General features: G+C 36.8%; 1 protein-coding gene across 6 annotated transcripts in view; it reads left to right on the forward strand.

Annotated features, from left to right (window-relative positions):
- IFT74 (intraflagellar transport 74) overlaps window positions 1-14,027 on the forward strand; it is a 64,565-nt gene that overhangs the window by 40,991 nt on the left and 9,547 nt on the right. For 4 of the 6 annotated variants that reach the window (XR_012159120.1, XM_073345555.1, XM_073345556.1 and 1 more), the window contains exons 14-18: window positions 2,174-2,227; window positions 4,984-5,081; window positions 6,662-6,788; window positions 10,068-10,231; window positions 11,215-11,340. Coding sequence is in view for 5 of the 6 variants with exons in the window: in XM_073345555.1 (XP_073201656.1) it covers window positions 2,174-2,227; window positions 4,984-5,081; window positions 6,662-6,788; window positions 10,068-10,231; window positions 11,215-11,340 (569 nt within the window). In the remaining variant the exon portion in view is untranslated. Of the gene's footprint in view, window positions 1-2,173; window positions 2,228-4,983; window positions 5,082-6,661; window positions 6,789-10,067; window positions 10,232-11,214; window positions 11,341-14,027 lie in introns of those variants that run through there. The other 2 variants (XM_073345557.1, XM_073345558.1) reach the window with 2 other exon arrangements.

Genomic DNA, 14,027 nt, shown 5'->3' on the forward strand with positions numbered 1-14,027 from the left:
AGGATCTACAACCTATCCTAAAGGATGACCCATCACTTAAGACAGGCCAGTCCTTGCTTACAGACAGCCCCCCAACCTGAAGTAAATACTCACCAGCAACCACACAACAGAACCACTGACCCAGGAACCTGTCCTTGCAACAAAGCCCCTTGCCAACTGTGCCCACAGATCTATTCAGGAGACACCATCATAAGGCCTAATTACATCAGCCACACTATCAGAGGCTCATTCACATGCACATCTACCAATGTGATATGTGCCACAATGCCCCTCTGCCATGTACATTGGCCAAACTGGACCGTCTCTACGCAAAAGAATAAATGGACACAAATCAGACGTCAAGAATTATAACATTCAAAAACCAGTCGGAGAACACTTAAATCTCTCTGGTCACTCAATTACAGACCTAAAAGTTGCAATATTACAACAAAAAACCTTCAAAAACAGACTCCAACGAGAGACTGCTGAATTGGAATTAACTTGCAAACTAGACACCATTAAATTAGGCTTGAATAAAGACTGGGAGTGGATGTGTCATTACACAAAGTAAAACTATTTCCCCATGTTTATTTTCCCCCCCTACTGTTCCTCACACATTCTTGTCAACTGCCCATCTTAATTATCACTACAAAGGGTGTTGGTTGGTTTTTTTTTTTTCTCTCCTGCTGGTGATAGCTCACCTTAACTGATCACTCTCATTATAGTGTGTATTATAACACCCATTGTTTCATGTTCTCTGTGTATATAAAATCATCCTACTGTATTTTCCACTGCACGCATCCGATGAAGTGGGCTGTAGCCCACGAAAGCTTATGCTCAAATAAATTTGTTAGTCTCTAAGGTGCCACAAGTCCTCCTGTTCTTTTTGACTGGTAACTAGATTATGATTCAGCGTCACAATCTGATCTCCAATTTCCCCTTCCTCCAGCAGGGAGAGTAATCTGCACCAGCCCTAAACTCTGCTGCTGCTGTTGTTGTTGTTTGTTTATTTGAATTATTGCCCGCACAGCTATTGTGACTGGCACATTGAGTGTGGAGCCAAAGCTCCGCATTACTTGCTTGTTTACCGAGCCTACTTGAGCAAGAGAAGTCAGCTCCATAAAAGCTACTTCCCCTCCTGTGTGGCTACTTGTGACATGCGTAGTGAATGCAAGCAATGCTTTCTTGCTCCCATGCACAGGTTAATGGTGAAAATTACAATTTGACCCTCTGAATAAACATTTATATAGTCTAGAGCATGTTTAAAATATTTTTAAAAAATAAAGTTTGTTAATGTACACAAATTTGTCAGGAAGGGAACATTTCCTCACTTATGTATTCAAATTCTCAGCTTAATCTTGTCTTAACATAGTTTTCCCCACCACCACCAGTAAATTGTTATGCTGTAGAAAGCTAAATGTTTATATTATGTTTTCTACTGGATATTCATATTCGTGCCTGTGACTAAGGCAGCTGAAACCCAAATTAGGGATGAAGCAGAACCATGAGTTAGTTATTTAAGACCATCCTAATGCATGACAATAAAGATGGTGCGTGTTTTTTTGTTTTATCTTATTTTATTGAAGATTGCTACCTTATTAATATCCAGAAAGCACATCACAAAGTAATCTTGCTTGCTGAAAGCCAGAGAAACTGGCATCACTTCCCAAATCTTAAAAAGACTTGCAGAATGACTTAGTTTACCAGTCAACGACATGGCCTAAATGCACAAATGTGATTTTTCCAACACTAAAAAGTGAAACAGACTAATATTCTAAAATGTATTGGCCCTTAATTTAAAAAAAAATCTGCCAACTAATACAACTTTAAAAAAATATTTGGGGCACTGTCAAATTCTGAGGCATTTGACCTCTATCCCACTACGTATAGTTAAAAAAAAAAAAAAAAAAAAAAACCCTGAAGATTACATGACGACATATTGTTACGCTGATTCCCTTTTTTGAAAATGTGTATAATTTGCTGTTGATTGACAATGATTATAGTGAGACATGTAAATAACATACAGTCCAATCCTTTTGTGCTTAAGTATGCAGAATTCACGTTTTAGATAGTCAAAGTTAATCTACCTAAGGGCTACAGGATTGAGTTAATAAAAAAAGACGTATAAAGAACATAATGTAGAGTTCGGAGCAGTTGGTGTTTTGGAGGTAAATCAATATTATGTCTCTTGTAGGGGAGAAAAATCTGAAATACAAGGAGCTGAAGAAGAGAGAGGAAAGCATGGACAGTAAGTTGTTTAATATAGATTAGACTCCTGAACTGCCAAAGCACAAGGCTCTTTGGATTGTCAAAGCCTTTTTGGATTGTAACAATTTATTTGAACCCCAAAACTGCTGACCTGCTGACCACTTGTCTTAAGACCCTGTTACCTGATTCAGAGATGCCTCAGCACAAGGTAACTGATACTGCAAATTTACATATGATTGGAGCACCTTTCCTGGCTCATCATCTGGCGTTAAAGATTTCAGGAACACGTTTTTTACAAGATAAAAGCTAAAATAAAATGATTTTTTAAAAATGTGCTAAAATGAAAGTTAAATAATGCCATGGAGTGCCCACCCGGTGTTCTGAATACGAGCCAAACTTTGAGTTTACTCTGAGAATCAGAAACTACACCTTCAGGACATTTTGACTTATTTATCTAAGATACGTACTACTAAAGCTTTCTGACTTACCAATGAGGTCTTGTGACATAGAAGCCTCAGCAGAGGTGAAGTCAGGGTGCAAAACATTTAGGGCAAAAATATATTTTAAAAGGCTCTATAAACATTCTAACAATAGGATACATTATAAATATATATGGCTCTTTATAAAGCCCAAACCAGGAACTTCCAAGAGCTTACCAACAGATTTAGACACGTGCCATGTAGAAAACCAGTTTGTATGAAAGGAGGCAGTGTTGGTGAGATGGGTGTATATATAGACTTTGCCAAAAGAAAAATTTGTTTAAGGAGCGTTTAGAATGAGAAGAGGGAGAGTAGTATATAGCATGTTAGATTTTTTTTTAACTTTTAGGAGAAAGCACTTTCTGTTAGGTTGAAAAAGTGGTCGTCTTGTGAATCTCTATTAGGTTTGGGGTAATAATTCTCTGCTAAATCCAAAACTTGAGTCAAAATATTTATATCAGATATATATGGACATCCACTGATGCCTCAGATTTTGTTCCTTTATAGAATTAGTACGGAAAAGGTTTACTGTATACATCTTTCTGTTGTAATGATCTCTAGGAACACATTTAAAATGTTTCTTTCTAAAGGTAAGTTTATTTCATAATTCCCATTTTTCCATTCCCTCTGTTGTTGAGCCAACTCAATGTTTTAGAAGTTTCAACTCTCTTTCTAAAATTGTGGAGAGAAAATATTTGTGGGGATTTTGTGGGGCAGAAGGGATTCCTGTCTGATATCCTTAATTTACATTTACCCATCTTCTTTGGCTCAAAATCTAGAAAGTAATACTTTAGTCTTCTTTTCTCTGATATGTAACATGCCTGGACACACATGCTTATAAGCTTTCCTGAGTCTGAGCAAAGTCCAGGCACTGTCTCTGGGTTTCTAGGCACACTTACAGGTTTCAGATTCGCTTTCTAACACCCTTTCTTCTAACAGTTGAGGCCCCACAATCCAGCTGCCTAGGCCATGAAACTAATGTGAGCTCCCCAATATTCCTCTGTTGCTTAAGCGCACACTTTCCCAGAGCTCCAAACTTGCGGATGCTCTGGGCTACGTTTTACCTCTTCAGGGATCAGTGATAGTTCAAGCAAACGGACACAGGCTTTGCAAAGGGATCCAACATAATTACTCTTTATTTTAGATAGCACAAAAATCAATCAAACACCTATACACCATTCCCTGCCTCAGTTTCCTCACCTCTCTTGAGCATTCTTTGGGATTTTTTCCAGAGTCCCCTAGGGGGTCAAGGGTTCTCCTCTTGTAGCTTATGGCTTCTCCTTCAAAACATGAAGTCTGTCTAGCTGACCCCTGCAGTCACTATCCTTTAGCTCCAAATCCTGGTTGGATCTCAGTGGGAAAAGGTCCCCTCTACTACAAAAGCATGCCTCTTTGTTCCTTTCTTCTGCCTCAAGTTTCCTTTGTCTGTCTAACTGACTCAGTCTCTGTATTAAATTAAATTTGATGGGAAAGACATGAGAGGCACAGAAGGGTCTTGATGAGGGGCACAACATGCTCTGAGCAGTGGACAAGGAAGAATTTTGCTCCTGTGTTCTGAAATAGCTGTAGGGGAGTTAAATGGCAATTAAGGAGACTTAAAGAAAAGGCTTTTAGTACTCTGTCTCTCCTTAAGGCTTTTCGAGTGAGCTTTCACTGCATTGTCTAAGTGCTAGACTTGTAATATGTTGAAGAGAAAGCTAATGAGTTTGCTTTTCAGAAATAAATTTAAATGGATTGGTAAATATTATAATGGAGAGTCTCTAAAGTTATTTGTGTTGTCTCAGTTTCCACCCTTCTGTTGTCATCCTTGTGTTGTTCCTCTTTAATTTTATAGACTGATACCCAGACGCATACATCTTGAGTGAACAATCCTATAAATACCAAAAATGCCAAAAACATGCATTGATATGGCATCATTCTAAAAAAATGGAACTGGGAAAAAAATCTCTTCCACTTAACTCAGCAAATAAATGTCTTAAATAAGCAAGCTGTACTTGATTTTATTTTAAAAATGTGATTATTTCTCACTTGTTCCCATATTTAAAATTTTAACAAAATGGTAAATAGTAAAATTAAAAAAATAAAACCACAAAACTTCTCAGACCCCAACATTTAGTAAGCATGAAATTACTTGATAGAGTATTTTATTTAAATTGAAGTATATTTAAATCTTAGGTGTTATACAATTTTGTAAAACTACAGTGAGGTATTTCTATATTTGCTGTTGAATTCAGAGTAAGTACAGTTATAATGGAGAACCCAGAATGTTTATGTAAACAGCAGCAGCCTCCCTTATCTTGTTGTTTTTAATCCGTAGACTTTCTTGAGACTTTTGAAGAGATGAAGACGCAGGAACTGGAACGGAAGGCACAGATAGAGGCCAACATTGTTGTACTGTTAGAGCACTCAAGTAGGGTAAGTGCCTTTCTCTGTCTCTGATAAATTAGGCAGTCATAGCCTCATAAAAGTCACTGAGCAAATTAAATAGAACAGTGGTGATTAAATACTATTCAGCCCAATTATTGGTGTAATTATCTTCCAAACAGTAAACTGATACCATGTGTTATTGTAACAAAGTAGAATTTATTTAATTATTGTTGTATTCTCTGTCACTGTTTTGAGGAACTTTTATTATTAATAAAATCAGATGATATTTGTGACCAAATGAAAAGGCATTACTATAATCCATCAGTATGAAACATACAAGAATACTAAAACTAAGAAATGTCATTGTTTGCTAGTTTATCTAGACCAAGTCTGAATGTTATAAATGAAGGGGAGGATTCAGTCATCTCCCTTAGATTATTTTCCATATTCTGATTTATGTTGTTTTTAGGAAATTTCTTCTACCTAACCGATTAAAAGTATTTCTAGAGTTCCCCTCAGCATAGTTTCTAAATGATATATGCTCCTGGTGTCCAGCTAGAATTTCCCCATTATCAGTATTTTTTTTTTTTTGCCAAGTCTTACCAAAACAACTCTTCATTTCTTTGATTTTGATTCCCTTGAACTATTTGTAGAGGATTGTCATAGGCATCTTTTAGCCAAGTATTATTTTAAATAAATAGCATTTTAACAGCTCCTTGATACTGTTCTTCAATATGGTGCCCCATAACTTCAAATTATTTTACTAGAAAGGTTGCTTAAGAGTTGATGTGCTGCAAATCCCATGACACAGGGGAATGCAATTTTCCTTGTAGTTAAGACCCTACTTGAATCACGGGATGATCTTCAAATAATTGTGGCTGGAAAATAGTGGAAAAGTAATAATTGACCTTTATTAATAGCCATAATTTGGAAAAGCCAGAGTAAAGCTATTTGTTTAAGAAGAATTTGCTGGAACAATATTATGTTATGCCTGCTAATGTTTTTGAGAACCAGACATTTTGCTGCAACTATATTACATTCCTTAAAAAAAAAAAAAAAAAGTGGCCGGTACAATATAAAATTCAGAAGACTAAAAGTCTTAACACAACTGCTGTCGAAATGGAGTCAAGTCATTTTAGCCTTTTTACATTTTACAGGCATTGAATGTTAATGTGGTACTTATTGCATACTCAGAATGTATGTTAAACTGTGGACTACACAAAGTAAGCTAATTAAAATCAAAATTGTGGGAGAAGCCTAGTATTGTATGATTCACAATTTCTGCAATATCACAAATAAAGTAGGGATTTACTTTATAGTACAATGACTCTACCACAAGTGAAGTATCTAAGGCAATGTCATTTAAACATCCATACTTCATCCTCAATGGTATATCAGTACATCAGTTATAAAAGGGACACAGTTCAGGTTGGCAGACCTGAAATAGAAAATCATTATATTTAAATGGTCTCAAACTATTTAAAAATATTTTGTCCAAGAGTGTTGTAAAAGAGTTAAGTCATAAGTTATGTATTAGCAGAGCTTTTTTCTTGCTGTCCGGTGAACACTCGTAGCTGCAAAGATATCCAGTGTTCTAATTTACTGTCCTTATTTCTGTAAATGAACAGAATGTCAATCGCATGAAACAAATCTCCTCTGTTACCAATCAAGAGTTGAAGATCATGCAGGAAGACCTCACTTTCAAATCAAATGAAATGCAAAAGTCACAGAGCACTGCTAAAAATTTGAGTACAGGTGAGGCATATGTACGTATATTCCTTCCTTTTTTAAAAATAAAAGAACATGAGAGTCGTAGAATACACGAGTATAGGGTTGGTGATCTTGCATACCATGTATGCTAAAACATGTAGCTAGGGTGTGAGGCAGTGCAAATACTGAAGGATGTATCTTCTTTTGGTGCCTTTATATAGCTCTTCTTAGTGCTAACACAAATTATTTATAATTCATCATAAGAAGACTATTTCTCTGACTAGTAACAATAACTGATTTTCTTGCTTACTTGGTTTAGGACATATTAAAAGTACATTTTAATATTGTGTATAGCAATTCCCATTGCATTAGTAGGAGTTTGCTTTATTTATTTTGATTTATTAGCAACTGACTCAAACTCTAGGCTCTTCATAAACTTTAAAATAACATTTAATAGAAAGTAGTAGAGAGCCATGCAGTGAAATTACCATGTATCAGTTTGAAAATGGACCCCATAATGTCACTTATACCTATGTTTTGTTAGTGCTTTTCTAAGGATATGTTTATGCAGCGAAGAAAAACCTGCAGCTGGCCTGTGCTAGCCGACTCAGGCTCGAGGGGATGTTTCATTGCTGTGTAGACTTCAGGCTTGGGCTGGAACCTGAGCTCTGGGACCCTCCCACTCTGCCAGGGTCCTAGAGCCTGGCTACAGCCCAAGCACAAAAGTCTACACAGCAATGAAACAGCCCCACGGACTTGCGGGGCTCAGGCTGACTCGGCTAGCTGCAAGTATCTAGTTGCTGTGTAGACATATCCCAAAGAGGATTCCTGGCAGCTGTAATGTAGATGGTCCAACCTTGCCTTGTAAATCGTCACGATCAAATTCTCAGGACCTGATTCTGCAAGCATGCACATTGTTAACTTAAAACACAAAAATGTTCCTGTTGACTTCAATGGGACTATTCATATGCATAAAGTTAAGACTATATTAACATTAGACATGAGAGTAAAAGTTTGCAGGAATCAGGCCTATATTTTCTAAAAGCAGAGGTGATTTTTTTTTCTTGTGGTTTAGTGATAGAGATCTCTGTTTAATTCTTTATTTGTGCTGTTTTATGGTGGTGGTGCTATTGTCATAATCTAAACCTTTGCCAATATCATTACTGATTGAGCAGGGTTTTCCTTGTTTTATTACTGAAAGGAAGCTGCAATAATCATAAATCATTTTGTTTGGTGACTACTACAGCCTGTACTTGGTACCAATTTTCAAAATAGGCTTGTGTTGTGACTGCAAAATATGTACTGTATCTGCAAAGAAGTAATTGCTGTGCACAAAATATGAAGTTAGTTGCCTGTTTTCCCTGTGCCTCTGGATATTTTGTAACAAATTTATTTGCAAATACGTATTTTGCAGTCACAACGTAGGTGTTCTATTTTGAAAAATTAGCCCTTGCACTATATGGGCAAGATATGAAATATATTCTTCTTATGAGCATTTTAACTAAACATATTTATTGTTTTTATTTTACATTACAGTAACACCATAAAGGTGCTAGATGTTGTAGGGACATTGTATGAAAACAAAGTTTCTTTCTTGAAAAAGTTTACAGTCTACAATTTAATCAAATAATTTAAACTATTTATAAAGAAAATTCTTGGAACTGGGAACCACAATAAAAGTTCCATAATAAACATAATAGGGACTCTCTTAAAGTATAATGATTGTACAGTTCCCCCCCAGTTGGAGTGCTTCCCAAACCTTGAATTATAGTACAGTCGTCTGCAAAATTCTTCCATTGGGATTAAAATGTGGATTTCCAGATTTTCTTGCCTCCTCAAAGATATAAAAGGCCATCAGCAGAGTCCTTTTTCAAAAAACAAAAAAGAAAACTACAGAGAGTAAACAAATGTGCTGATGGCATAGTTTTTCAGAAACATTTTCCTGGGTCAAAGCAGTTTTGGTCTCAGACTTTGCTACTGTGTGTACACTGCCTGCTAAACTCTGCAACTTAATGGCATATCAGAAGGAACTGGGCTGCATCCTCTTCCTGTCTTTTCCCATAGAGAAGTTTTTAGTATTTATTTGTGTGTGTGTGTGAAAATATATATGTATGTATGTATGTATGTGGAGAGAGAGAGTGAGTGCATAAACTTTACCTTCTCCAAACAGTTTCTTCCTTTTTCTCTAGAAAGTGTGCTTGGATAGGAATACTCCTTAGCTGTCTACTCCGGCATTATCAGCATACTGATATTGCATTACAGGAATCTTTTTCCAATGTTTTTACGGTTTTTTGATTACTTTTATCCACCAAAAATGAATTTTAATTGGTCCTGTATCTGTTTTATTTTTAATTAAAAGCAAAAATCTTACATACGCATTTCCATTTCAAGAAAATGCAAAACTACTTCTACAGATATTTTCATCTAAAGATTGTAAGCAGTTCATGTTTTAAAGGTTGTTTTTAATAATCATTTATAGCGTTTAGTGCTAAGTATGTGATTAAGCAAGTTCCCAATCTACCTTCTCTACACCATTCATTATTTTGTATACCATTGTCATGTCCCCTTTTATTCATCTCCTCTCTAAAGTAAACAGTCCCTTACATCTCTCTTCATTTGAGACTTTTTTTCCATGGCTCTGATCCTTCTGCTCACCTATATTTGAATCCCCTCTAATTCTGTTTTATCCTTTTTGAGGTGTGATGATCAGAATTGAACACCGTATTCCAGTGCATTATGATCTTTTCAGCCGTGACATATACCAATTTTTATTATTCTAAGGCTTTGGAATGGTTCCTCATTTATAAAGCCAGTGTCCAGGGCCAATTTGACCCTAAATTTAGTATTCTAAAAACAAGACACTTTCAAAAATGAAAACAAATATTTATATGATTTAAAAAATTGAATGGAAACAGTTTAAAAATAAACAGGCACCTGTATTGTTTGCAACCAACATTTTGTACTAATGTGCTGGTACAGTGAAACCTGAAATTGACAAGGAAGTAAATATTAACAAAAGCAGAATGGAATTACCACACTGTAGTATCCCAGATCACCACTGTGTTTCCTTAGACTTAGACTCTCTAGTCTTCAGTATCTGTAATAATTGTATAATATCTTTTGACAAATGGCACTGTGTGTTGGGCCACATCCTGATTACTTTATTCTCATGAATAGTCCCTTGGTATCAATGTGAATAAGGCAAGCAGGATTTGGCTGGCGCATTGTGTAATGGAAAACTGAGAGTTAAATCTTTGTGCATTGGCTAATACTATCATGAAGAAAAGTTACTGTTGCTTATAACATTTGTTCCCTATGTTCCAGATAGTCAAAGACTGCGAATGGACCTGCAGAAAATGGAATTGTTGGAGGGTAAGATGGTTGATGAACAGGCTTCTCTCAAAATAAAAATTGAACAGATGACAAAGGACTTGGAGATGTACAATAATTTGCCGGCTCTGAAAGCGTCAGGAGAAGAGAAGAAAAAGGTGATAACAGCAGTATCTGGTAGCATTACCTAGATTACTTATATTGTAAGTTCTTTGGGAAGGGAACACCTTTCTGTTCCGTGTCTGTACAGCACCTAGCACAATGGAGCCCTAGGTCGTGACTGAGACTCTTAGGTGGTACCACAATACAAATAATAATAATAACAACATTGCTTTTGTTCAGAACTCAGCCATTAATATTCGAAGGCTGATATTTGTCATGCTATGTTCAGACAGAATCTGGTTTATATCTTTGTTTTCAAAACAGTGTTGGGAAGTAATTTGTTTGTTTGAAGGCTTGAAGCAAATGACACAAAATTCACCGTTATATTTGACATAGTAATAACAATAATAATAATACCTAACTCTTATTTAGCTCTTTTCATCAATAGATCTCAAATTGCTTTACCAATGAGGTTAGTATCATTATCCCCAATTTACAAATGGGGAAGTTGTGGCACAAAGAGTTGAAGTGACTAGTCCCCACTCACTTAACAGGCCATTGGCAGAATCAAGAATAGAGCCCAGGTCTCCTGAGCTTCAGGCCAGTGCTCTGTTCAGTATAATTCCATGCTGTCATGACCTCGTTTCTAGAATTAATACGAAAGAGACTGTGGACATTTGTGCCTCATTTCACATCACCAAGTATGCATTTTAATCGCTACATCTTGTTCACAGGTATTAAATGCAACTTCTCATGCTAAGTATTGGTGTAGTTTTTGTGATATTTGTAGAACAAGTTCTGAATACCTTCTTGTTTAGGGGGTGGAAAAAGAAAGTAGCTCCTGGAAAGTTAAATTGAAAACAGTCGAACAGTTGGGAACACCAGTCCAAAGTAAATTTGAATGAATACCTGTGGGAGAGTAGGAGATCACTGTGGTGATGAGTGTATTAGAAATCCTTAGATTCAAAGGAATTGGCAGTTTTAATGGAAGTGCAATGCCTTAAGGCCAGTTTGATCCATTTTGCTTTTCTTCCTCTAGAAACTCCACGAGGAGAAAGAAAGGTTGGTAAAACGTAGAGATGCCTTCAAGAAAATAATGGAACAACTGAATGCAGAGTATGAAATACTAAAGACACAACTTGAGGAGAATGAGACCCATTCCCAGGTATAGTTGAAAATAGGTGTCTGTTCAGTTGTTTCATTGCAGGTCTTGAGTTTCTCAAATATATGAAACTATATTTGAATGAATCAGTTAGGGTTTTTTAGAGGAATGCATAGACTCTGGAGTAAGTTTTCAAAGCTGCATATTGGAATTCCATGCCCAAATCCTCTAGTTTGTTCAACTGGATGTTAACAAACCCCCCTCCCCCAATCAATCTATTGAAAGCCAACGATTTCAAGCTTGTTGAGACCAGTCTTATGTCAAAAATTTGCAAATCCTTTGTTAAATACTCATTTTGGTTTTGTTCAAAGTCCTCATTTTTCCTCTCCAGCCTTCCTGGTGCTACTGCAGGAGCTCAGGATCAGGCTTGGTTTGTCTCAGGGCTGGACTGGCAGGTGCAGAGTCCTGGGCTGGGGAAAACATGGCAATATGTTTTCCCCAGCCTATAAAATACTGAGCAATTTAGAGAGGGGAGATAAAAGTTCTTGTTAGGGGCATCCTCCCCTATTTAACTTATAGAAAATACCAACCTTTTGGAACAATTTATTGTACTCCAAAGGCAAAAACACTAAATCACACTTAAGAAATATTTTTAGGATCCTAGGATAAACATTGTAATTGTTTAGCAGTACCAAGGATGAACCCCATCAGCCATAATGGGACATGCTGTTTCTGAGAGCAAGTATCCTAGGAGTGTTCTAGCCTAGGGAGAAGACAAAGGCTCAGTTTTATGTAGTATCTTTTAGTTAATAAAAATAGATTTAAGGAAGGATGAATTTTTGATTTTGTAATGAGTATGTAGCTTGTGTTTGTACCTGAGTTGAAACTCCACCAGTTTATACCTCTCTTTAGTAAAATCCCTCTTCCGACCAGCTACTCTTGTGTAGTCTTTCATTGACAAACCACAAGAGAAAGAAGCGTGTACTTCATGCTATAAAACAACTGTACTTTGGACAGTCTAGACTGTCATCTGGTCATCTTTTGCATTTATGTATTTGTACTGTGTGGGCTGCATAATTAGAATGTAAGCTTTTGTGGCAGAGAACATGTCTTTTATGTTTTGTATGTTGGCAACATTTAAAACGTGCTGATGATCAGAAACATTACTCTGCGCTTTTTTTTAACCTCTTTTTACTCAATAGGTGTTCTCCTCACCTGTAGTCAGACTCACAATTTTATTACTTTTTTCTTCTGTTAGCATTGTAGAGCCAACACAGATACAGGATAATGATCTAGATTCCTCTCCACCTGCATTCCAAACAGAAATTTTTATTTGGCACAAATATTGGGTCAAATCCTATGGTTCTTTCTCAGATTATAGTCTTGCCCGATTGAAGACTTTAGGATTAAAAATATTTTAATTAAAACCAAATTTGAACCCAGGATTATAAACACAAAAGGCTTGTGCATTAAAATTGTTTGCATTTCTTAAATTTTCCCATCTTTTTCTTTTTGGGGTGTGTTCTTGTATTATTTGGTTTGACCTGCCTTTTCAGAGGAATCTGAAAAATAGAGACATGCAATGTTAGTTTATTTAAAGTCCTGTGATTCTTCTGATCTGTATTTCAGTGCAATATTGTATCTGTAGCTTGTATCGTAGTTGCCTTCTGACTTAAAGCCTAATAAACACAGGCATAACATTATCACTTGAGGGTCATTCCCATTTAATATCTGTATCCTAGGCTGAATGAGCTCAAATGTTGAGGAGAATAGAATAAGGTTATTACTATATTCAGAAGAACCTTTTAAACAATCAGCGTAACCATTCAAAAATTTTTTTATGAAACGTTGTTTTTTAAATGAAAGTGGAGAAACTACAGAAATCGAACTGGCAAAAGGTAATTTTTTTGCTTTGAAATGCAGTTTATAAGCCCTCTCACCTACATGCCTCCAGTTTCTATCCAGGACACACACCGCATGATCCATTGTCTACAGCCAAGCTCTAAGATACAACCGTATTTGCTCCAATCCCTCAGACAGAGACAAACACCTACAAGATCTCTATCAAGCATTCTTAAAACTACAATACCCACCTGCTGAAGTGAAAAAACAGATTGACAGAGCCAGAAGAGTACCCAGAAATCACCTACTACAGGACAGGCCCAACAAAGAAAATAACAGAACGCCACTAGCTTTCTCCTTCAGCCCCCAACTAAAACCTCTCCAGCCATCATCAGAGATCTACAACCTATCCTGAAAAATGATCCCTCGCTCCCCCAGATCTTGGGAGACAGACCAGTCCTTGCTTACAGACAGCCCCCCAGCCTGAAGCAAATACTCTCCAGCAACCACACAACAAAAACAGTAACCCAGGAACCTACCCTTGCAACAAAGTCCAATGCCAATTCTGTCCACGTATTTATTCAAGTGACACCATCATAGGACCTAATCACATTAGCCACACCATCAGGGGCTCGTTCACATGCACATCTACCAATGTGATATGTGCCAGCAATGCCCCTCTGCCATGTACGTTGGCCAAACTGGACCGTCTCTGCGCAAAAGAATAAATGGACACAAATCTGACGGCAGGAATCATAACATTCAAAAACCGGTAGGAGAACACTTCTGCCTCTCTGGCCACTCAGTAACCGACTTAAAGGTGGCAATTTTGCAACAGAAAAGCTTCAAAAACAGACTCCAACGAGAAACTGCTGAGCTTGAATTAATATGCAAACTAGATACCATTA

Source organism: Lepidochelys kempii, chromosome 5 (genome assembly GCF_965140265.1).
Source record: "Lepidochelys kempii isolate rLepKem1 chromosome 5, rLepKem1.hap2, whole genome shotgun sequence".
Lineage (NCBI taxonomy): Eukaryota > Metazoa > Chordata > Testudines > Cheloniidae > Lepidochelys > Lepidochelys kempii.